Source organism: Argopecten irradians, unplaced genomic scaffold (genome assembly GCF_041381155.1).
Source record: "Argopecten irradians isolate NY unplaced genomic scaffold, Ai_NY scaffold_0155, whole genome shotgun sequence".
NCBI lineage: Eukaryota > Metazoa > Mollusca > Bivalvia > Pectinida > Pectinidae > Argopecten > Argopecten irradians.
In genome coordinates this window covers 1-25,870 of record NW_027187622.1, presented here as the reverse complement: position 1 = coordinate 25,870, position 25,870 = coordinate 1, and the positions used below count along the sequence as shown (strand labels likewise).

The window sequence follows — 25,870 nt, the reverse complement described above, 5'->3', positions numbered from 1 at the left end:
CATTATGGTTCATTAATAAGCGCCCCCCTTTGATACAATTATTTAAGCACCCTGGGTGCTAATTGCGGCGAATACAGTAATCCAGAAACCAGGCTATACTGGCCAAATATATTGGTTCTGATGACATCCGGTTAAGACAACTTACACAGTACATATATGATTTGATGTTTATTAACAGTCAGGGTCATTTGGGCCGCGGTGGCCGAGTGGTTAAGATGTTCCGACATATTACCACAAGCCCTCCACCTCTGGGATGCGGGTTCGAATCCCATGTGGGGCAGTTGCCAGGTACTGACCGCTGACTGGTGGTTTTTCTCCGTGTGTACTCCGGCTTTCCTCCACCAACAAACCTGGCACGTCCTTACATGACCCTGGTTGTTAATAGGACGTAAAACTAAACAAACCAAACATTTAAGTACATGCCAGGTTTAGTAAGTGGAAGAAAACCACAATAACTAGAGACAAGAATTATGCATAATTATATGTATCGCCCGTACCGTATTGTGGATTTATTACATAACTTTAATGGAACATTTAAAATCATTTAAAAGCAAAACAAAAAGAAGGAAAAGTGAAATGCAGCATAATTTATGTCTTACAGCATCTGAATCCCACACCCTGAAATGAATCCTGCAACAATTGGGTGTGTTGACTTTTATAGTGATGTCCTTCAGCTATGTTTATAGTTTGGTTAGAATTGGATTTATAGTTTTATTTTTAAATAAGAGCTTAGATTAGTTTAGCATCACTAAGTTTCACAGCCTCTGAATCCCACACAGATAAAAATCCTGCAACAATTAGGTGCGTTTGATGTGATAATGATGTCCTTTAGCTATGTTTTACAGCTACACTCATTCAATACATGTCAGTGGTAGAGCGGTAGGGGTTTATCTACATGCGTCGTTCTCAGTTGAGGTAGCACGGCTGTAAAGTTTGGTGAGGATTGGATTTATAGTTTTTTGAGAAACAGAGCTAAATGCAAAAACTTATAAATGGTTTAGCATCCCCAAGTTTCACAACCTCTGCATCCCACGGCCTGAACTGAATCCTGCAATTATTAGGTGAGTTGAGGTGATAATGATGTCCTTCAGCTATGTTTAAAGTTAGGATTGAACTTTTTGAGAAACAGCTAAACACAAAACTTTAAAAGTGAAATGTTCGTGAACTTTCGTCGCAGGCGATACAAAAAAACCAGACATGTGGTCAGTACCTGGCTTTAACAGATATGAAAACAAACCAACAATTTTCCACATTCCATCGGGGGCATCCTGAAAATTTTTAATGAACTACTCCAGCATTTTAATCAGAAAATTTCCAAGTGTTTTTAATGAGTTAAGCCAATAGTAGAAAAAGACAAGTCCTCCTAAACTATTGAACAATTTTAATGACAGTAGTGTTTGGGACCTTGTGAAGATGTGCATGCAGGTTTTCATTTGTCAAAAGTTTGGTTGCCATGGTAACCAGATCACTATACACAGGTTTTTGTGAAAAAATTTGTCCAGACAACTCCTCCTAAACTACTGGATTAATTCCAATTCAAACTTGGCAGTAATGTTTGTGACCATGTGTAGATGGCATGCAAGTTTTCGTTTGTCAAAACTTTGGTTGCTATGGTAACCAGGTCAAAAATTGATTTTCATCGACAACTGGCGATCCATCATTTTGAACTCTTGACCTTGAATGTAAAGGTGATTATTTGAACAAACTGTATCCTTTCACCGATAGCATATTACAGACTCAGTATAGTCAGCATGGCTATTCAGAAACTGAAAATGCATAAAAGGCAACTATAAACAGGCCAACAGACTGTCTCAGGTGACCTAATAATCATCACTACAAACACATGAATTGCAAGATATTAAGTTTTATTCAATATTTTACCTATATTTTTAACTTTTATAAAACAATATTTAGCTCACCCAGCATTCAATATATTTCACTACTCTTCAGTCATTTTCAAACTGATTATTTTCTCCCTAATTGAATTCTTTTAAAAGAATGTCTTGTTTGTCTTAATCATGACAACACATCAGTCAATACTGCATTCCACACAATCAACACCAGAAGTAGGTGCTGTCCATTTGCTACTTTTAATTATTTTAATGACACAGGGAACTCATAGAAGTACCTGGACCCTATTTCTCAAAACAAACCAAGTCAAATGTTTTGAGAAATAGGTTTATATACTTTTAGTTTCAAGGAATCGGGGCTGGCAGCACTGCTATGCCAATAATTGGTCTTAAAACCTAGTTACTGTAGACCAATTTCTTCTGTGGCTACTGAATTTCGCTATTTCCATTTCAAAACAAGTAAGTGAAGATAACCTAACATTTGTGGATTTATCAAACAAATTCCTTTCAATAAATAGGGTGTAAAGCAGAGGTTAACTTTCGTGAATTTTCTCCGATAGCAAATGTTGTGATAGTAAATACCGGTAGCACACAAAAACGAAATTGGTTTACACCAATGATTCATTGAAGAATTTCCCACAATAAAGGGAAACTCCCTTCTTTAATAGATGTCTTCTCATATATCTCTAGTTCAATTAAAGGGAGATTACTTTCATACAAGTTAAAACTAGTAGTTCTTTGGTCCCCTTTTCTGTTATTACAAATTCTGCATTTGTATATGACGGAGTTATCTGCCTTTGTATGTAGGTACTGACTATTGTCATATTTTTCCCGAGAAAACGTAATTTTTGCTCATACAGTAATGACATCACAACCGATACCTACCTGTAAGAAAGATAACTCTGTAATATGGAAAGACAGAATAGTAGAAATATTGACAAAATACTTTGAAATTCTGGAAAGAACTCCTATAATATGGAATTGATTACATTCATACAATATTATTTATTTTTTAATGATCGGTTTTAATTTTATATAATTCAAAACATCATGCATGCCTAAGTTTTACACACCATTTCTGCATTTAAAAGGCACAATAGCTCATATTTACATTCAAAATACATAAAAGCATTCTTTTTTTGCACACCATTCTAATTTATTACACTCATTTTCTCTGGAACATTAATTCCTATTTTAAAAAAGAGCACTATTTCACCCTCACTAGTTAGATCAAAATCCACATGTACTTGTATACAAAAAATACAACATCCACTTTCAGTTTATGTAATTTACTTTTAATAACAAGATTTGTATATGATATTGATTAAAAAATATTTACAAAACTAAAATGATGTTCCAATAAATACTAGGTCAATACCTAATGCCGTCAGAGCACAGGTTTTAAGTCCATTAATGACACAGGTTTAGGACATTATTGGACAACTATTGGCAAATCTTTTGCTATATCAATGGCATAAAATATACTAATCTACCTACTGCTACTTCATAAATAGATTAGAGAGAAAACAGGTGTATTTGTTGAATTAAAAAAAGAAAACTTACAAAATGTAAATGGTTATTACTATTAGTCCAAATTTCATATAATAATTTGATGGCTTGATAACATTTTAATTAGTATGGTTCATTGCGTATACCTAATCAACATTGTTCATTTATAATAGGCTAAAGGTGTAGAAACAGAAACAAATGCAAGATTCCCTGTGGGAAACCATGTAAAATGTTTGCTATTCGTGAGGAACAGCTAATGTCACCCTCACCACATACTGCATCTTTTATAATTGTCCAGGAAGTGATGAAAAGTGTAGTATAATATAAACAGTTTGCTATTACTGTTTGGGACTCTCATAAAATCAACAAATCCATTTTACATAAATACATATTTAAAATCAAAAGCCATTTCAATTAAGATATGCACCTTCTGTCACATTCCAGTATTTCCACAAAGTCAAATACATATTTAGCAGTACTATTAAGGTTACAAATGAATAAATTAAAAAAAAAAATCTTCAAGACTTATGTGCAGTTATGAAGTTTCTATATTACAAGTGAAAGTGATGAAATGATGCAATGAGTAAGGAATCTTACATGCTATGATGTTCAAATAAAAAATATCCAAATGAATAGCTACCTTATGAACAAATTAATTATTCCACAAAAACTGCTTTTACTTCAGTCTATGATACACATAGTTTAAAATGCTGATATTTTATGTATACATTGGTATCCTTAGAAATAAATCAATTTGGATTAAAAAATTAGTCTCAAATTTAAAACTTGTTCCAATGAAGAATTCTGTTACCCTTGGCTTAGGGCATTTCTCAATCAAAGGAAATTGTTTCTGGTTTCAGACACATTTCTATATCAAAGTTGTCCATTACACTCTCATCCTGAGCTACCTGTTCTGCCCAGGATACTTTGTCGTCAGCACAATTTGTATTGTCTTCATACTCAACAGAGTCACACTCTTCCAATATAACAGATGGGGTGGAACTACGATCTCCGATCTCTGAAGCACTCTCGGACGACGTATCGGCAAAAAGACCCTCAATACTGAAACAAGAATAATCTGCAGTATTTAAGTTTTTTGTCTCTAGCTGTAGACGCAGTAATACATCAAACAACCACAACATTTATTTCTGTCCACTAAAAATGAATTCAAACAGAAAATTCAAATGATGTTTACCTGTTCAATCTTTGATAAAGATATTATACAGAAGAAATTTTAGGGCTTTTTTTCCCAGCATGATTTGGGGCCAATTTTCGGCCCCATTCCCTATGGCAAAACATCTAAATTTTTCCCAATTCAAGCATAAAATTCCCAAAATCAAAATTTCCTGAAAACTATCCAAAAATATTGCATGAACTTAGTTGGTAAAGGCTTTAAATATTTGTGTATTGGCTTCAGAAAAGTACATAAACTACACTGGAAATAAAACGTCTTATTTGTTATGCTTTATTTCATATTCATAATTTTCCCAAATCATGCTTTTGGTGCACCATTTTCCCAAATTCAAAGCCACAGACCCCATTCCCAAAGCAGTGAGGAAAAGCCCTGAATTTTAAATTGTTCTTTGACAATACCCTTTACATGGAGTTTTCAGAAGATATGTTTGTCCTAATTTTAATTCCAAGAATGATCAATCAGGGCATCCAGTAGGCTGAAAATCTCAAGGGTCAGTGACCCTTGACATGAAAATCCTGAGGGTCAAATTGAAATCCTGAGGGTCAAAAACTTAAAATGTTAAAAAGTCAGGGGTCAAATGTGTTTCGTCAATCGATTATGTTCTATAGCAATGCCGTCAAGTTGTTTTCGTGTTGTTTTAATCATTTTCATTACTTTTCTAGTCTTTATCATGTTTCAACTTTTCTCTTTCAGCAGAAGAGAGCTTTTTATATATCAGTGGATGTCAGAAGATTGAAACAGTCATTACGATAAATCATTTTCATTTCTTAAGTTGTCTCGACGACATCGTAAATTCCGACCGTTCTCGCGGAAATAATTTTAAAAACTGACAAAAATCGGTAGCAAAATACATGGCTTCCGTAAATCCGAAATGTGATTACAAAACAAAGAGACGGTAGTTAATTTCTACTGTTTGATGTCTTTGAAAACGCTACAGCGATCGTTTACCCTAATAACATAACCCAAGCTAACTTCACCTCTGGTCCATGTATGTTGTGACAAATCTCCGCTATTAAAACCATTCCACACGTGTGCCCGTCTACTGTTTATGTAAGCTCTATACAGTCAGTCGACTTTCACACGCGCCAATCAATTAATTAACTGTGGTATTTGTATGCTTTTCCGACAGTGACTGTCGGATACCCGCTGTGCTTGTCATAAAATCACTGACCCGATAAGTTCACAGGTAAATTTTCACAGATCAGCGAGGCCTCAGAACAGTCTGCTGATAACAAGGGTCGAGGGTCGCGGGGTCAAAAGTCACGCGTCAGAATGACCCGCGGCAAGGATTATCGGTGCGTCAAATAAAATAAAATTTTCACAATGCGTCAAACCTTAACAACTCTAAATATACTGTATTCTTTGTCAAGGTTAAAAAGAGAGTGTCTGTCTCTAACTAACAATTATTCCATCTATAATACCTAGTAATTGCACCAAGGCAGGGTACCAAGATCAATCTATTTCATCCAGTTTGACTGCCTTTCTATTAATATCATAATCAAACCTATTAGTAGTTTGTTTTTGTTTTATGTCATATTAACAGTTTGTGTCAATTAAAGATGTGCCAGTTTATATTAATTAAGATGGAGGTAGGTCAGAGTACTTCACGTAAAATAGTGCTAGAACGGGTAACCGGATAACCGGTTCACAGTTCGGTTTCAGCTTGTATACGGTTAGCATTTTAGCTATTCGATAAGCGTCGTATGCATTTTCGTACATCAAAAATACTCCTAATAATGAAATTCCTGTACTAACGATCGTCTTCACCTATAGTATAAAGTATACATGATTTCAGAAGCGCATTTTTGTAATGAAATTAAAAGTGTTACGACAACAGTGTTGTTATCGGAAACTTGGTTGTCACTAAAATGCTTATAGGTGTCATTTGGCTTCTATGCAAACGTTTCAGTGAGTTTGGGGTGCGCAAGTGCCGTGTGCAAAAGAAACCATGTGCAGGAAGTAGGCCTACTTTGACATTTTAAGTGTTTACACTGATTTTCATTCAACGTCATGGTTTTATTATAAACAAACAAAATAAATCTAATTCAAAGTAATTATTCTTAGTGTTAAATGAGCGTTTCCTGAAAGATATGAACAATTGTTATGGAATACGGACTAATTCATGGCATCGATGTACGACCGAAACGTTACGTAAACAGTAACAAAATTGTACGGTTATCCGGCTACGGTTCCGTTAATCCAATCCCAGTATTTTTCCTGGGCATTTTGGGAAATTGCCACCTGGTGAAAATTGGGAAATTTTTTGCGATAAAAGTAAGAAATGAAAAACTTCAACAGCGTGTATAGAAATTTTGGAAAAGGTAGAAATAAACAATTATCCTTCTCTAAGAATCAAGTGTAAGAATGTATACTAAAATACGACGTTCAGACTTGGGATTTCTGGAATTTTTTGTTTCGTCACACAAAATAGGCGTCAACTCACTGATTTGGGAAATTAAGACATAGATTTGGGAAAAAATAACAAGAAATACATTTGGGAATGGGGCCTTATTTCGGCCCCAAATATAAAGGCAGGAAAAACACTGAATCCGGTTAACCGGTTGGCATTTTTACTAACCGTTCCAGCACAAACGTAAAATACTCAAACTGACATCTTACCAAAACAACTCCTATTTTACTTGTGTTAATTCCCAAGTTTTTAGCGTTAAAGGTTTAAACCATCGGCATTTTTTAGACATGACCTACCTTTGTCCAGGTGTGGAACAGTTGTTTCAAACTGACATCTTACCCAAACAACTCCTATTTAACTAGTGTTAATTCCCAAGTTTTTAGCGTTTAAGGTTTAAACCATCAGCATTTTTTAGACATGACTTACCTTTGTCCAGGTGTGGAAGAGTTGTTCCAACGATGTAGTCCTATCCTCCATAATCTAACCTGCTGGTCCCATGACCGACGACTGCATTTCTGGCTCTTATCAGGTGTTCGTGGATATCCTTTAGGTCTCTCTTGTCTATTCAAACAAGTCAGGTGTCAATTGACAAACAAAAGTTAAAGAAAATGCCATGTATACACCAAAAACATCAAATTGTGGTTTTCATCATAGAATTAATTCTTGATAACTACAAAATGTTAATTTATTAAGGTGTCAACAAATTGAGTTATTTCCCCTTGTGGGTAGGCACCGATTGTTGTGTCATATTTATGTGGGTAACGTCTTTGCTTTTTAGAGAAAAAGCTGGAAGTTTTTCTCACAAAACAATGAGATCACAATCAATACTTTCCCGCAAGGGAGGTTACTCTATACTAAGAAGAGAAGGAATAATTTATTTGTGAACAGAGATTCACTGGGATACAGCACATTACAGATGCTCCGCTGCTGACAGAGCATAAATGATACTCATCATTAATTGAACAATTGTTGTTGTTTAATCATGTATATATGTCTAATTAACACAAAAAAAAATAATATAAAACCATTTATTTGCTTTTGGCACATGCACAATCAATAATTCTTTCCATATAGGACATACTGCCACAGAATTTTTTCAATGCAATTAATAATTTTTAATATTTTTGTCTTGAAGTAAAATAAGAAGCTCAAACTTTTCAATAGTGGTAATGGTGTAAAGTAATTAACTTTTGTAACTGAGGAAAAATACTAAATTGTTTGTTCCTGTTTTTGATAGCGAAAAAATGTCATTTGTCAGCGATGGAGCATCTTTAAGTAAACTTTTTTTATCTTACCTCTTAATCTGAGCTATGTAGTTGTCATAGGCGATGGTATTCTTTCCATAATCGAGTGTCTTCTGCCGTCTGTTCAGTGTTGCCTCATCCTTTTCCAATTCAACACGTGACTCTGGTTTACTGGTCTCTCTATAAGAGAAAAACAATTTTTGATAAGAAATTAAAAACTTGATCAGTCAAAACATATCATCCTTCCCAGAAACAATAATTTCAAGTACAAATTAAGACTCTTCTTGTCAAACTAATTTTTTGAGGCCAAAAACACTGAATTTTCAGAAAATCACTGTATTTTCCAAGAACATAAAACCTTACATCCAGATCAAAATCACTCAATATTGGTTCAGTATTCTCAAAATTGCTTTGGCTAGATGTTATGATATTGAGGCATTTATCATGCTACAGTTTTAGTTTTGTTTAAAATTATCAAGTTATCTCCTAATATTCTTTGATATATAAACGTTCATTATCCACTTAAAGATGCTCCACCACCGACAAAGTATAAATCATATTCATCATTTGAACAATAATTGGTGTTTGATCATGTATATATATGTCTAATTAACACAAAAAATAATATAAAATAATTTATTTCGCCTTTGGTGCATGCGCAATCAATACTTCCTTCCATATTGGATATAGTGACACGGAATTTTTTCGGGATGCAATTAAATATTTTTCATATTTTTAACTTGAAGTAAAATTAGAAGCTCAAACTTTTCAATGGTGGTAAGGGTGTAAAGTAAGTAACTTTTGTAACTGAAGAAAAATACTAAATCGTCTGCTCCTGTTTTTGATAGTGAAAAAATACTATTTGTCAGCGGTGGAGCATCTTTATGAGATATAACAAAATACAAAGTTTTCAAAGAAAATCAGCATGCAAAAAAACGAAAAACTTCAATACAGTCAAACCTGTCTATAACGACTACTGAAGGGGAGACAGAAAAACGGTCACTATAGACAGGTTGCCTTTATAGACAGGTTGGGGCTTTCTGCCAACCAGCGAGCCAGTAAAGATTTTTTGCGTGTAATATTTTGTACAACACTTTCTCGCTGGCAAGTCGTATGTAATGTTGCCGTGTAACCAGTTTTGACGGATTAATCTCGGGACATGAAAGATAGATTTAGAGGCGTTTTCTCACAATATATAGCTTCAAAACTATTAAAATCACAATGAAGGTACACATATTAACTTTCAGTAGCATTTCTACCAAGTAATGGGACCGTATTTTATTGATAAACACATCAAGAATACCCGGGTTACATCGGGCGATAATCCAACTGACTCTATAATCGTGAAGAAATCGAACGTAAATTTATAGGCCTAATTTGAAAAAGTAGTATTGGGTGGTATTGGGTAGTATTGGGTATTTAGCCACGCCCAAGTAGCGTCCCTTTGACATACTTCCAGTAATTAACTACACACACACTGTACTCGGTACTCGAAAAGTCGATCTCAGCGACCGGTCGTTAGACAAATTTGAAGGGGCTAAAATGACCTGTCGCTAGCCGCATTAGACAGGTGGTCGTTATGCAGAGTACCACTATATAGTAAAAATGCACGGGGAGTCTAAAAACCGGTCGTTATAGACAGGCGGTCGTTAGAGCAGGTTTGACTGTACTAATAATTCAATTTTGAACTAAAAGAATGCAAGTTATTAAATCTTAACCATCCTATGCCTTCTAAAGGAACAAAATCTCTTGAGGTTCATTGCGGTACCCACATTCACCTCATGGACTGGCCGTCTGATTCTTGATTTTTGATTGAAATGCTCTTACTTGAATGATATTTTAGAATAAATTTTGTATCCTCTTTCTATAATGAAAAAAGTAGGTTGGGTTGTTAAAACGATACAGCGATATACAGCATGTTTGTGTATCGATATTTGATAAGCTGCTGAAAACCGTTACGTAGCGGTATATCAATATATTGATCCAGCCCTACCATTTACTGACAAGTAAATCTTGTGTATCCGCAAAATCATCCATATTGTTTGGTTTATATTGAATGATCAAATTATGGTCAGAACTAGCAACCATTATAGGCAAATAATACCAAAGAAAACTTAAATATTTAAAGATGCTCCATCTCCAACATAGCATAAATGATACCCATCATTTGAACAATAATTGGTGCTTAATCGTGTATATATATATGTCTAATTAACACAAAGAAGTAATTTAAAAATAATTCATTTTGCTTCAGTCAGTACTGCATACCATATAGGCCTTAGTGCCACAGAATTTTTTAGGGATGCAATTAATTATTTTTGACATTTTTATCTTGAATTAAAATAAGGACCTCAAACATTTTAATGGTGGTAATGGTGTAATGTGAGTAACTTTTGTAATTGAAGAAAATTACTAAATCATCTGCTCCAGTTTTAATAGAGAAAAATAACCATTTGTCAGCGGTGGAGCACCTTTAATACAAATTTAGTAAGCACCTGAAATACGATTTCAAGGATCATAAAAATTTTCGTGGATAATTTCCAAAAGTGAAATGTGGGGACCGCAATGCACCCTGGGAGAGACTGCCAAAGGAATTGTCAACTTTGTCACAAAGGTCACAAGAAATTTGCTGATGCTTTTTGTTTGTGATATTACATAGAAACTGTGTATCTGAAAAAATTCAAACTAGGCAAAGTACTTTAACAATATTGTAAACAAATTTAAATCAAATTAGTAACCTGAACCACTTGTTGTACAAAGTTTTTCTGAAATCAGGGGGCCACAACTCTGTTGATTACATATTTCTGAAACCAGTTATTACTGATTTATCCAATGTGTATTAGACTCATCTCATATCGACTATAATGAAGTAGTATTTGAAGTACAAAGTTAACAACAAACCTGTATGCTTTCTTGCTGTTTTTCTTGTTATCTGTCAGTTCCAACTTCCTACGAAATCTACAAAACCATTATTTCCTCTTAAAATCTCTACACCATGGAAAGTCAATATTTATAATACAAATAAAGATATATATAATTATAAATGTGAAGAAAATTATGTTAGTAAGAGAACTCTTGCAATTTCAGACTGAGAATTACAAAACTGGTGGTAAATGTCAAGGTGTTGTAGCATGTTGTTTCCTTTTCTGCTTTTAGCAGCCACTCTTTATTATCTGATGAAAAGGCTAGCATCGTTTGTAATAAATTCAACCTTTACTCCAAACACCTTGATACCTACTTTTTATCAGCAACACAACAATGATCAAACTTACTCAAAGAAGCAACAAAACCCTTAAAATTTAACACAATTAAAACTAGAATCTTACCTCCGACTTCCTTTTTCACCTTCTTCAAAACTATTTGTTGTACTTGTTGTGCGAGTTACTTCCCTTCTTATCTCTGGTGTGTATCTGAAATCAAAACAAGTTACATATATTAAGAAGAACCTGTTGATATTTATCAATATATTTTGATCTGAAGAAAATAATTCTCAGACAAGACTTTCAAATAAGTCTGCCATCTTCAAATGTTGATTATATATATATGTAATATTTTGGAGAGGGCTTGATATAAGTTGAAATAACTTGTGCACAATCTACTCCAACAATGTTAGAGGTATAGCACGACGAGACACTTTTGATCATTACGTCGTGTCTAACCTCTAACAATCGAGGCAGGATTCACACGGCGCAGAAATGGGCTCGATATAAATTCAAAATTTCAAGTTGTGTTTACACTAACCTTTTATATCCTGAAAGAATTATCCCAAATCATGTTAAATCCAAAATTCAAAACGTCACTATTGCACTGTTATACTTAATTTAGACATTTCTTTACCCCCACCACTATTTGTAAGTCTACCCGGTCGCCATTTTTACTCGGTTGTTACAAATTACGGAATGGTGACGGAAAGTAAAAGTATCATTATCTATGAAATATTTTGCAGTATTTCGACTAAAATGCATTAATTTATTTAAATATTTCCAGAATCAATCAGGACTGATAAAAAATACCTGTTTCCGTGCATATAAACAACCGTGGTTACCACTATTAATATTATCTTTCCATTTGATAGACCGTACTATAATTTGATGAACCGGAAGTGACAAAAATTTGAATAGGAATTAACCTAGATTATACAGCGATGCTATGGGTCAGCTCTTAAATGTGTGATTATTCCGTGGATTAATGTTATGTCATACCTATTCTTATACCAGGATGTGTTCATGGATAACTACTGATTCACGCTATACATGTTTTTTGACATTCTGGTAAGTTTTTCACTTGGTAATTAAGCGTCAAAGTTCCGCTCTAATTCGAGGGCGGAACTTGCGAAGACTCGTATAGGGTTCGGGCATTAGATCTCGATATTGCACATCAGAAGTTTCTCAATATCGAGATCTAATATTATTGGATTAGTGCCCAATCCTTTTGTTTCAATAAAATATGTTTAAACCAAGTGGATGTGCTGCCAACAAAGCATCTAAAATAAATTTTGTTCACGGTCTTCAGACAAATACTTGATTGATTACACTTTTCACTAAAAATAGTAAAGGGTAACTGTTGACCTTTTGCAAAAAAATTGAATTTGGTCATCCAAAGGGATTCCAGGAACATCATTTATTGCACAGAACAAAATTTCATATCATTAAATTCTAAAGAACAAACCGGCTACATCCTAAATCTGGAAAATCATCATCCTTCAGACTGATCTTTGTGAATTCTTGGTTGTCCAACTCTCTCCAACAGGTACGTCGTTCCCTGGAAACAGAATACATTATGCTTGTAGATTTAGGTTGAAAAAGATAATTTAAAGAAGATTCAATGTTTAATTAACCAAAAGTGATTCTCCTTCATTCAAACATACTTCAGACATACAATTCTGTATACATATATACATATCATGCAAACCTGTAGTTCTTTGTTCATAGCACCAAGATAGTGATTTTTTCTGCTTGTAGACAAGGAAATATGCTTCAACTTTCACATTTAAATTTTTTAAGCAGTTTTGCCAGTTTTACCTTCTTTCATCAGCATGTTTTGGGCCTTGTTTTTGGTTAAGTGGACTTCTTAGGGGACTCAGTGGACCATTTGAAAAGTATCTTTCATTTCTGAAAAAAAATTCAATAAAAAAAAAAGATTCAACTTTACCCGAGAAATGTCCTTCCACATAATTTTAACTTTCATTCCCTCGCTACACTTGTATTGAAAGACAACCTGTGATTTTTCTCCTTATATAACAAGGGTCCGTAAACAATGCCAAACGTTTACTCCCTATTTTTTCCCATTCACAATGAAAAAATCCCAAATTGAATCACTAAAAAAAAACAAAAACACAGAAATCTGAAATTTCAACAGTGTTTCTCTTTGCCCCCAGTATATCTTAACAGCGCTTGTTTGTTTCAGGCGTTTTGATATATTTCCCATTCCATTTCAAGCGTCTTGATGACTTCCAATAATAAGGAACCCCTGTTTTTTTTGTATTCTGTGTTGCCTTATCTAGAAAAATTCTAATACAAAATAATACATAAGGCTAAATTTCTTCTTATAGAATAGAAACACAGTTCTATCAATAAAGTGATAATATTGAAATATATTTTTGAGTTTGTTTGTTCCAACAAAATGTAAAAGTGATTAAAGACAAAATATGATAAAAGGAATACTAGGTATTTAGGGAGTGAATGAAGTCCTTTGTTTTGGACACCCTGGCTACTACATTACAGAAAGCATAAAGCAATTGTAGACTAGTGCTGTTCATAGATTAGAAATAAGCAATTAACATAAAACATTATAAATCAATGTTTGGGTTTTTTGATTAATCATAAATACCAATTAACGTTATCTTTAAAGTAAAAAAAGAAATAAAGATGCAGATGTCTGAGGAAAAACATCTCCAGTCTGAGAGAAAAAAAATATCGCGGTTTATTTAAAGTACTCAGATTTGTGTGTTATATCTCCATATCATAAAAAATGTTTTTAAGTTAATACTTAAATACATAAAAATATAAATATGTTACGTAGTAACCGCTTTTGTTTATCCTAATTTATCTATAGAACCAGCGCCAAAAATTTCCCGGGAGTTTGGCAACACTGCAATGTTTACCTTTCTGTGTTCTCGTTTCTGGTTGCTCTTCTTCTGTATGCAGATCTTTGTCGTCTTTCGTTTCGTGGTGAGTTTTCCGACATTTTCGCGCTTTTAGATTTTACAGTGAAATTGGTGTAAAATGTTATTTACAAATGACTAGATCTACCTACTTTTCTTTTCGCCCTAACGTCCCCTACAAAGCAACCCTATCGCCCAGCATATTTCGCGCCAGCTGCCCACGCAAGCGCGTTTCTTTGAATACACATTATGAATATTCATAAGACTTTTTAACAACTGAATGTATCGTTAAAAATTGAATAGAGAATAATTGTGCGAAATTATTTCCTGTGTTTTGAAAAATCCACTCGGTGAAATTATTTTTCATTTTTTTATTAAAAAAATAAGGTGCTTGCCACCGAAACAACTTCCTGTCTACACATGCTAAGAAACGAGTGATCTGATTGGTCAACTCTGTGTTGTTTTTCAAACTCTACGGCGGCGGTCTATCTGCCTGGACACATCTAATGCTATGAACAATAGAACGTAAGAAAAACAGTAAACGATGATGTCCAGGTAGATACCACGGAAGTATAATTTGCTCCTCATTCGACATGTCATCCTGAGTCTGTTGTTTATCTGGGACGTGCTGTGCTTCGAACATAAAACGTGCTTGCGTTCCAGCATACGAGGTTTTGCAACACCGTGACAACACGACACTCGACAGCTTCGCCAGCTGATAAGTTGTTCTCACATGAGTGTTAACGAAAGTTTATGGAACTGTGAATGTTCGTAGCTTGGACTTGTTCTAGAATAGTGGCTTGCATTTTGTGTGTGAGTCAAGTAATGGAAAATGTCGAAAAGCAGACGTGAGCATGGTCGACTTCCCCCACTGCACCTGCCATTGAGAACTTTAGCAACCAGCAATACACTTTCGCCAGCATTCGGCTTCGGAACATCAGACATAATTAAGATGAATTCACCTATGTCAAATCTGGCCATTAATTTAAGCGAACTGTCAACAGGAAGGTAAGATAGACATTGTAAAATACTAAAACTAAGACCACAAAAGATCCCTGGTCAATGGATCTTAAAATTAGTAACCCATCTGTTAATGCCTCATTTGACATTTGTAAAACAATATTATGTCATCTCTTGTTTATATATTTAGTGCTCAGGAATAGAATACGACTATAGACCTATTCGACAATGACCTAGCAAAATATGTCATTGACATTTTGGTTAATAATGCTCAATTAAATACTGAAGCCATGAATGATGGTTTTTGCAAACAGTTGTAAACACAGTGTAAATACCATATCGTAATTTTTCTTTATTAAAAAATTTTGACAGTTTTTTCTTTTTTCTCAATAAGTAATAGTGTATTATGGCCATTTGAATTTCAATTTTTCGCAGAGGTACCCCAAGGAGAAAGTTATCATTATCAAGTACAGATACACCATCTTCATCATGCCATCCTACACCAGAAAGAATGAGTTCTACAGAATCAGGTATTATGTTGTGGTTTTATTTTCGTCAAAATATATAAGATATTACTATTAATTAGTAGGACAGACATTCAAAACACATGAACAAAAACATAACTTATATTTTTCTTTTAATTAGGCCTAGTTAAGACCTATATCAGAGGAACTGACCTCAACTTAAATGTGGTAGCAAATTTTCAACAGAAGATGTCACTGTCTGTAAATCAATAATGTAATCAATACAAGATGTATATATCATTATCAATACTTCATACTATGTTTAATCAAATTTGTTAAAATGAAACGTATACCTAAGCAAATAGTAAGCTAACCATACATTTCCTTTGATATTTATTTTAGTTCATAATTTATCTATTTAATTTTCACAAGTATAACTTCTATCAGATCCATTTTATAACCAATATGTACATTTTCGTTGGCTTATGTGATTTGAGTTTCTCTGTTTCTATGAATTTAGCTTGGACTTCAATCTTCTTACATAATAAATTATCTATCACAACCATGTCGGTGTCATAAGGAAAGGAAATCCTCTTCAATTCACTTTTGTAAAGAGAAGAGGAAGTGTGGTAGAAAACAAATACACACATTTGTAATTGATATACAATTGATCCCTTTCTTGACCTAATTCCTAAACACATTTAGTCTATTTGCCCCGCCCCTCAGCTTACCTGGTCAGTTTTTTCAGGGATTAATGATTGGCTTGGGAGGAAATGGGAAGTGAAGTGAAAAAGGAAAGACAGATGGGTCAAGTAATTTTATTGCATTTAGTCACAGTTTTAATGGCCATTAGGGCACTTAAGGTATGAAAACCTTCATAGCTGTAGGGTCCTATGTAGTTCATTAAGATATTCATATCAGAGATGATACCCATGCATAGCTTGCCCCAACGTTACACTTCCTACATAACATTATGACCATGCTATCACAGGTAACTTAGATAGTTACCAGTTCCCAGTTAAATTGTGCCAGACAAGTCTTACAAGTATGAGTTATTTCCTCTGAGAAAATATGAGATTGGTTGTTTCACTATGGCTTTGCAAAGGTCAATGGCAGTTGAAAATTACAAACTATAGAGATTTTTCTCTTAAGAAATAGTTACTTAAAAAACAAATGAAAACGGAAAAGTTATTTCAAAATTTATAGCATTAAATTTCATTGTTTTAGATGTTGGTGTTCATATTTACTGTTTGAAAGATTTGTCAATTTATTCCTTATCAAAAAAATATATATGAAGATATTATTTTGATAATTATTTCTTTATCAAAATAATGTTGTCTTTCTTGGTTCAAAAGAAGTTTTTATTTAGTTTTAAATATTGTTTTACCTAAATAGTCTTATAGCAATAAGTGATGTGTTTGGTATGATAAAAATGCATTAAACCTTATAGAGTTATGCAGGATTATATCATGTTGCATGTCTTTCTTTTCTGTATTGTTCTGTGCATGTCCATATTGTCAAAATATGTTTTTTCTGGTTGCATTTTCCCTCAAGTTATTTATGATATCGCAAAAACCACTGAAGCATTAAATTGCTTGCATAAAATTTGCCTTTATGGTCAATCAAGTATAGCAGGTCTGAATGTGTAATGATGGTATCATATGGATTATGTCAATGCAGCCCATTGTTAAAATTATCAAGTTTTGCATCTAGAGTCACTTTTTGCCCTTGGGTAGTTTATCGATTGTAAAATGTGCATTGAGTCTTCAAACTATCTGGATGACAGTTGAAGTGACAGGTTTACCTGCACACAGTGCTACCCGTACAACCTAAACAAGTTCTATTTACAGAAATACATAAATTAACCCGGGGGTGAATTATTATTTTTCAATAGTTCTAAGAACAGTTATATTAGGGTATTGGCAGATCACAAGGCAAGTGGCTGACAGAGCTTGCAGGGCAGCATGTAAAGTTCAAAGGACCTGTCAGTGTATTTTTCTTTAGATTTCATTCAAAATCTGTCAAAATTTGAAAAGTCTATTGTTATAGGAGTCATAACTAGCACTGTTTAGTGTTACAATGAGGTAATTCTGACAGGACAGTTGTGATCTATTTAGTATACTCATTATGAATCTGGAGACTGATGTTTGAACATCGTTTATTCTGTTGATCAAGAATAAACAAACAAAAATTATGTCTTTACAATGGCAAGGTACTGAATTGATGATATTTGGATTTTTCCCCTTTTTTCGCTAATGGAACAAGAGAATGTTTTTATGTGATATTAACCAAATGTATGAATATTCATATATTTTCTAAATATTTTTTCATTTTAAATTCTAGGATGCTTTGTGGATTCACCAACTCCTTTAGACTCACCGACACTGGAAATGAGGTAAGGTTTTTCATGATTTTGTTATTTTTGTTCATCTCTGTTTTTCTTTTGTATCAATTTGCAAACTTGGTAATATTATTATATGCCTCTTCTTACAATGGTGTTCAGGAAGATCAGTGGTAACATGAATGGCCTAACAATTGGTTATTGATGATGTACTGGTTGAACACCACATTGTTCCCTACTACAGATGACAAGGAACAAGTACCATGTCTAGACTAGGCCACCCCCAACTGGTATCGCCCCAGGATTACAGTACACCTTGGTCACCTTAATTCTAATAAATACCCTCATTTATAGGTTGCTTACACATGTTAATTTTTTGGCCAAAAGGTAATTTACAAAGAATTTAATTCCTCAGCAAGTGGTAGTGACATGATACTATCCAAAGTTTTAATTAGGCCCTTTTCCACTTTTATTGATAAACCCCACACATGAGGTGGATTAGGCTGGTCAGAATAGGAGCCATATGTTCAAACATGTATTAGATTAGCTGAAATAATAATGTGCTTACTGGCCTGGCAAACTATGTAAATGGATTATACTGTAATGAAAACAAATGCCATGACTTATAATATCATTTTCAGGACTTAGGTAGCCTAATTTGTGGCAAACTTCTGACCAGTTCAAATCAGAATTGCATGCCTTAAATTCCCGCCAGTAAGACAAAGTTAGCTTACCTATGTATAGTGACAGCAAATTTTTTATCACATTTGATTTATCCTATGAAAATGAAAAATAATTTGGTTTGTGCTGGGTATTTCATAAATGGATTAATTGGGATCCCCTAATGTAATTAGAATGGAGTTAGAGGGGGGGGGGCTTCAACACACACCCTGATAATGAGTTTGAAATGAAGGGAGCAGATTCACTTGATTGATAATAATTTCTATTCATTGCATCATAACTACATGTAGAACATTTAGCATGAGTTGGCTTGAAGGAAATCATTTTTCCCGATGAATGGTTGTAAGGTGTTCTAGTACTTCCTACATTAGGCAATGTTACATTGATAACCCAGTCTTTGATACTGCACCCCTAATGCACCACCTTATATAATATTATCACATAAGACAAGATAGGGTTTCCAGGCCAAAACAAATATGGGTTGTTAGCATGTACAATGTAGTCCCTATTATCTCATCCTCAAAATCAAGAAATAGCACAGGACTTTTCATTGGCTTGGCTAAAGGAAGAGCAAGGAGAAAAAAAGATTCAAATAAGATTAAATCCAAAATATAGTGTAGAATGTCTAGAGAATGATAGATTGTATTTTCATGTGTGATTGGGGTATATTTTGTGGCCAAGGAAAGAAATAAACATGAAAAGACTAACTCCATCATAGATTACATTACAGAGATTAATTGTTATAAAAAGAGAGATATGCTGAACTCTTGATATACATACTACTTGGCTGGCTTGAAAAGTATATTGATGAGGTTTTGAAAATCATATGTTAAACGTCCTAATTTTACATATTTTGCTATTTTTATCTTAGGATAAATTATTGATATAAGGTATCATGCCTTCTGGGTCAATATTTGCAGTATCATACTTCATCATGGCTAGATTATACCTGGGCTAAGGGGATATTTATGACTTCATTACCAATTATATTGGCCTATATTTCTCTTGTCATTGCTGGTGTAAAAATGATATGGAGACCTTGTGCAATGCATGACTGGTGGATGGTGATTTAGCTTGACCCCTGGTCAGTATTGGTCAGTTGTTGATGGATTGATATTAAACCACCTATTGCATCATCGCCAGGTAGGACGGCCAGGTGATACAACACTATCCATGTTCCCTTTGATCAGAAAATCAATTTCAGGCCTACAGTACATGTATGGGGTGGTTGTAAATTTGAACTTTCCACTCACTTCCTACTCGATGTAAGGTTATGTCACCTGGAAGTGGACTACTATTTTACTTCAAAGAGAATCACAGAATTTATTGGGGGTCATAAACACCCAGGTAAATTAACAATCGCAAGATAAATCTTCGGTCAGTAAATTCATCTTTGAGGTTACTTAATTTATACTTGTGAGGCCCTGCAGGAAAAAATAACTTATTACTCTGAAAATTAGAGGGAAAAGAATGATTTAAAGTTTAAAAAAAAAAAAAAAAAAAACTAAAAAGCTACAGTTGTCAGAGTTAAACTCATTATAGAATCACTCCTGAGAAATGATGGTCTAATAACATCTACAACTTTTTATTTGCTGCATAATTTTTAATGAGTTGAACATGTGACTTGGTATCCATGTGCTTTCTCTGCCACAGTAATTAGGCCTGTAGTGTTGGCCTATTTTCTCCTACTTGTATTAATTAGGGGCCCTGCCTGCTATCTGAGCACCCCTTGTGGATTGTGTTTTCCTGGTGGCACTGACCCCTAAGGAGCTAGGCTGCCTCTCCTGGGACAGTATCGAGTAACCAAACTTATACAGCAGGTTGTTTATTGTCATATCAGACTTAGTATGTCCAGAATTAAGGGTTTCTTTCTGTATTGGTCTAACATTAATTTGAAATGTATTATTACTATAAATTATTTTCAGTTCACTGTCATGGAGCCTATAAAAAAAAAATGAAAAATTTGTGACTTAGTCCTCTAAATAACCTTTTTTTACCAATATACTTCTCAAAATGAAATTTAAAATGACCCTTTTTGAAATATTATTAAAAGAAATGCTGACATTACAATTTGATTAGAGAATTTTGTATTTATTGTTTGCAAAAAGAAAAGATGAAAAATTACTTTTCCATTAAGAATGTTGAATATATTTTTTGGGAGGCATGTTCATAAAAACCCAAATTCCTCAGAGAACTGAGTCATTGTTTGATTCATAGAAGACCCTTACAATAGTTGTAGTTGTTACATAGTTGTCTACCTTGTTTGGGTCAAGGTTCAGGGGATGTCTAATGAAGCGTTAAATGAGTTCATTCATCTTCTGCTACAGCTGTTATGTCATTCTGGACAAGTATGCAGACAGGTCAGATTTATGGCCTTGTAATACCCCTAATCTTACTGACCAATGGCTGAGCTGGCTTTCTCCTTCTTTCCTGTTTTCCCTTGAAATCCTAGAAAGCAGCCCACCATGCCCCCTGTTTGTATTGGGGTTAGGTAGATTAGCTGAGTTTACACTACAGATAATCCTATTTAGCCCATTCAGCAAAGTTTGACCCTGTAAAGCTAGCAGATGGGGGCCAATCACACACTATATATATACTAGCCCTTTATTAAGTGGTAAGCTAGCCCCTGATAAGTGGCCCTGTGCCCAAGCTGTTACCTCAGACACCATTTTGTGAGAGCCCTAAACAAAGTCCCTGATATGACCCTGCTCTAAATCTACCCTAGTTGTGAAGAATTTGGAGCTGTGGCCTGTTATAAAGAATGGGATTGATAAAAGGAGACTGTGTAGCCCCAACTGTCCTCTTTACATTCATAAAAATGTAAATGAGGTTACACTGCAAGCTGCTAGACAGTAGCAGATGTGCCCATAGATACCAGGAAAGGTGCATGACCTCAAACCTTTGTATAGCATTACAGGAAATGGGCCGAGAATGGATGACAATGTCATCAGTCTAGAAAGTATGCTGATTGATGAAAGTTGGGAGTGCACTGGTCTCTCTGTCTCAGCTGTTGATTATCCAAAACTGAAAAAAATTGTCCTGTCATAAATGTGTTAAATTAATTCTATATTATTTCTTGTTTTGATTAGAATAGATTTATATCTATAGGCAGTTTTCAATCGTCAATAAAGCCATATGTCACTACTTTCTATCCAAAATAGAACACTAGGTATGAATATTATAAGTCATAAAACCTTTCTATTGATTTGAGCTGATATTGTCCTTCATTAATATGTTGGCTATATTTAATTCGTGAGTTATACTTCAAAAACTGAGTAATTGAATTAGAAACATGCTCTAGTCTGAAAATAATGATAATCCAATTAGCTTCCCACAACAAAGCCTAAAGGTATTCGGGCGTACTGGTAGCATGTGTACTATACCTGTATAATCCAGCCAATCAGATACCGGACATCTGTCCAGCTAATTAAAGTGTGATGTTAGCTATTACTTACCTGTGTACACATGGTAGGTCCACTAAGATAATAGATAAATTAAACAGTTTGTGTTGCGATAAATCATAGAGAAACCACACAGATTACCGGTATCTCCCTTGAGTACAACAAGTGGCAGCTTTCAGGAGACCATTTTGTATCCATATCCCTGTCTCTTTATCCCTTTCAAAAAATGTACATGTCCCTGTGCTGAAGCTATAAATAAATGATACGAATATGAATAAAATTTTAAATATTTTCATTAGCAAAAATATTTTCTTTGTCCTTATAGATAGGACCATATTATTTTGACATGGTTTATATAGTTAGTAAGTATAATGCCATTGTCACTTCTGAGTTGCTAACTATGAAAAAAATATGTTTTAGTAAGTGGAAAATTGATGTAGTCCTTATACAACAAGAACAGAAAAATGATTACAGTGTACAAATATATATATATTTAAACTCAAGAACTGAAAATTATTTAGAAGAAGTTTCAATTTCCTATAATGAATAATTATTATTGAACAAAATATTAAGAGGGGGAAGGCAGATATTCAACACACTGAATGAAAAAGCCCAAAATCAAGTTTACATCTAACATGACAATGCATACACTTTCTGAGAATTTAAGAAAATGATGACAAATTGGGTATCAAGTCATTAACTGATGAATGTATTATATTGGTACATAAAGTTTAATAACAGCAAAAAAAATTAGGCTCGCTTGTACTGTTTTTGAAAATCACACGACTACAACGAATATGGGCATGAAGTTCATTTTCATACTAAGTGCTATATTTCCTTACCTAATCAGAGCACAAATTAAAAGTGTATGGGAAAGAAGCCTGAGGCCTGGAGGTAAAAGCTGATCTCGGATTTTAACTATAGACACATTGATTAGGACATTAACAGCTTAAAGTCTTTATATAGAAATTTTAATGTGGTGTGAAATCAGAGTAAATGGGATTGGAGAGACCTGTCTTTGCCTAATTCTGCTAATCAGGTTGCTGGCCAAGTTGTCTCTTTCCACACCTTGGTCCTGGCCATGTAATCCCAGATGAGTGGAGTCCTGCTAAGGTTATTTTCACCTGTATGAAAAGTGTGCTAGGTTGGTCACTTCCAAATTAGCACCTGGCTAACATTATGCCTGGCCAGATAGCCGGCTATTGTCATATCAATTTCATGCTGCTTTAGATAGCATTGTGTGTGACCTGTTGCCTTGTCCAAACACTGGCCTGGCACACTTCTAGTTTTCTCAGCAGTTTACGATGACCAAAACATAAATGGTTACATTACGTTTTACTCTATCCTTATACTGAAGCCAAACTTTCTACTATTGTCCCCCAAATGTCAGTCCAAACACCAATGACCAGTACAAATATCGCTGTAGAACCAAGTGTTAGGTCGAAAGTTTATCCTACATTTTATCATGGCACCTGTCCACACATACAGAGAAATCTTACAACCTAACTCATTTGTCTTTTGAAGCCAAATCAACACAAATAAATAAACATATATAGAACTGAAGTATGATTACAGTAGTACATAACAATGGTAGGTTGTCTTCACATTTCCCACCCTGTCCTTACCCGTAAATTAGTAACCACACAAGGTCTGGACCACCTGCTTCAGGTTATTCAGAATGTTACATTTATATACAATTAAACCTGAAGCCCAGTTATTATTTTAACATAAATGAAATGTTCAAATTCAGCTGATCACTGATATTCAATATAGACACATTTCATCCACTGGTAAGTCAACTAAATACAGGATATCAAGTACAAACTTTACCACTAAACTCCCATTCAATCATAATAAAAAAAAAAAATATAAAAATAGTAAACATAATAAAATTTTTAATCATGTCAGATACAAAAAAAATCAAATTTTAAATACATTGCTCAATGTAAGAACTTCAAATGCCACTGTCAGATATAAGTTATAAATGACAAATATATGTTGAAGAGTAGAGTTCCCATGTTAATTGAATATCAGTCTTTACCTGTATTAATTAGATTACAGTTATACCTGTCTGCCTAGAGTACAGGCATCATGCCCTAATTAGATTGATCACCTGATTAAAATTACCTGTCCATTGATGGACCTGGTGCCCAAGTAATTTGGTAGGTGTAACCTATTTATTGAGGCGAGAAATTTTTACCTGACAGTCTCATCTCTTGTCTTTCCAGCATGCACAGATTTGCCAAGAACATCAAACCAGATATACCTCCCGAGGCTTTTACAAAGTAAGTGTTGTAGTATATCCAGTTATAATTTGATGTGCAGACAGGTACAGTATGGTTAGTGTAGTATTACCTGTATTCAGGTGTTCTAATTAGGGTCAAAGGTGAGAAAACACAAACCTGAGGAGTTTGTACGAGTTTTGAAGTTTTATTTTGATAAGTGTATACTAACTGAGGTTGATGTCCAGTGAGTGTTTAGAAGACGGAGCACCAAGTTCATAGTTTTAGGTAAACATATCTAGTTATATACTCTTACTCATTGTCTATACTGATATATTGAGAAGTTTTCTCAAGTTTTTTGGTATATATCAATGAATGGTACTGAGAATTCTACATTGCACATATTGCGCACATTGAGTTTATACCTTAAGTTCTTCATACCAACTTAAAGTTTGAGTCAAGGAAAAAGGATTATAATATAGTATCATATAACCAGGTAATGTTTGCAAAAAAAATTTGAAACTTCCTAAATTGTCTTTTTTGGGGGATAAGAATTAATTTCTCAAAAAAAAATATTTGGGAATTGGTTATTACGTTATGGGGGGAAATGAATCTTAATTTTGGTTCTATAAATAATGGATATAGTGTACATCTTGATTGTATTTATAATTTATCATTATATCAGTAGTTAACATTTAGAATCATTGGCCATTTTAGGGGGTCAGGCAGACTAGAGACTTACTGGGAGGGGTGGAGTTATTAGTTAGGGTGGAGATTTTGGGTGAGAGGGGGTCAGGGTTGGTAGTTAGGGCGGAGACTAGCAGAGACCTCCTGGGTGGGGTGGGGAGCAGAGTATACAGATATGACACTGGTATGCTGCTGTGTTCTGTAGACTTCCAGGCTGGGTAAGGTAAGATGTCTATCTGTGATCAGAGACGGGCAGTCTCAGGTGTGTGTACTGGACAGTGGTCACTCCCTATACAGGTAAACTAGGCTACTGTGGCTGTCACATCTGATGTTGATTACACTGCTACTAATCCTTTTATGTAGGTAATACCTGTCATCTCACCTGAGATTATCAGTATACAGAGATTTACCTGGACGACCCCACAGGTAATTAATGTCAGATTAGGGTTCGTTAAGATTTAGGAAATACGCTAAATCCAGACATTAGCTACTGTGTTGGTCATACCAAGTGTCACACACCTGAGATTAATTAATACACCAAAAGATTAGCTACTGTGGCTGACTCTAATCAGCTGCTACCTGTAAGTCCAGGTAAAAGGGGCTCATTTGCATATTTCACACCTGAGTTTATTTTTGACCAATAGGAAGAAGACAATTGCCTTCAGAAGAATACAGTCAATGCCGGTAAGTGTTTTTGAATCATTTTGTTCCTGATACTCCCTGAGACCACATCTTTACCTATATACTTACCATTTCCTGTATCTAACGTTTCCTGTCATACCTGGGTACTAATTGGTGTGTTA

At 34.4% G+C, this 25,870-nt stretch overlaps 2 protein-coding genes across 3 annotated transcripts; one reads left to right on the top strand and one right to left on the bottom strand.

Annotated features, from left to right (window-relative positions):
• Nucleotides 1-3,059: 3,059 nt before the first annotated feature.
• LOC138311920 (histone RNA hairpin-binding protein-like) lies at nucleotides 3,060-14,558 on the bottom strand. Of its 2 annotated transcripts, XM_069253065.1 has the most exons (8): nucleotides 14,312-14,556; nucleotides 13,230-13,319; nucleotides 12,877-12,969; nucleotides 11,535-11,618; nucleotides 11,110-11,166; nucleotides 8,260-8,388; nucleotides 7,391-7,525; nucleotides 3,063-4,421 (listed from the first exon to the last, which is right to left on the bottom strand). In XM_069253065.1, the coding sequence occupies exons 1-8, from the start codon at nucleotides 14,392-14,394 to the stop codon at nucleotides 4,190-4,192; spliced, it is 903 nt and encodes a 300-aa protein (XP_069109166.1). In that variant the 5' UTR covers nucleotides 14,395-14,556; the 3' UTR covers nucleotides 3,063-4,189. The 2 variants fall into 2 exon arrangements, with proteins under 2 accessions (XP_069109167.1, XP_069109166.1); XM_069253066.1 differs by lacking the exon at nucleotides 11,110-11,166 and having other exon boundaries at nucleotides 3,060-4,421; nucleotides 14,312-14,558.
• Nucleotides 14,559-14,748: 190 nt separating this feature from the next.
• On the top strand, nucleotides 14,749-25,847 carry LOC138311921 (uncharacterized). Its single transcript, XM_069253067.1, has 5 exons — nucleotides 14,749-15,319; nucleotides 15,707-15,801; nucleotides 18,079-18,130; nucleotides 24,387-24,443; nucleotides 25,712-25,847. The coding sequence occupies exons 1-5, from the start codon at nucleotides 15,144-15,146 to the stop codon at nucleotides 25,779-25,781; spliced, it is 450 nt and encodes a 149-aa protein (XP_069109168.1). The 5' UTR covers nucleotides 14,749-15,143; the 3' UTR covers nucleotides 25,782-25,847.
• The last annotated feature ends 23 nt before the right edge of the window (nucleotides 25,848-25,870 follow it).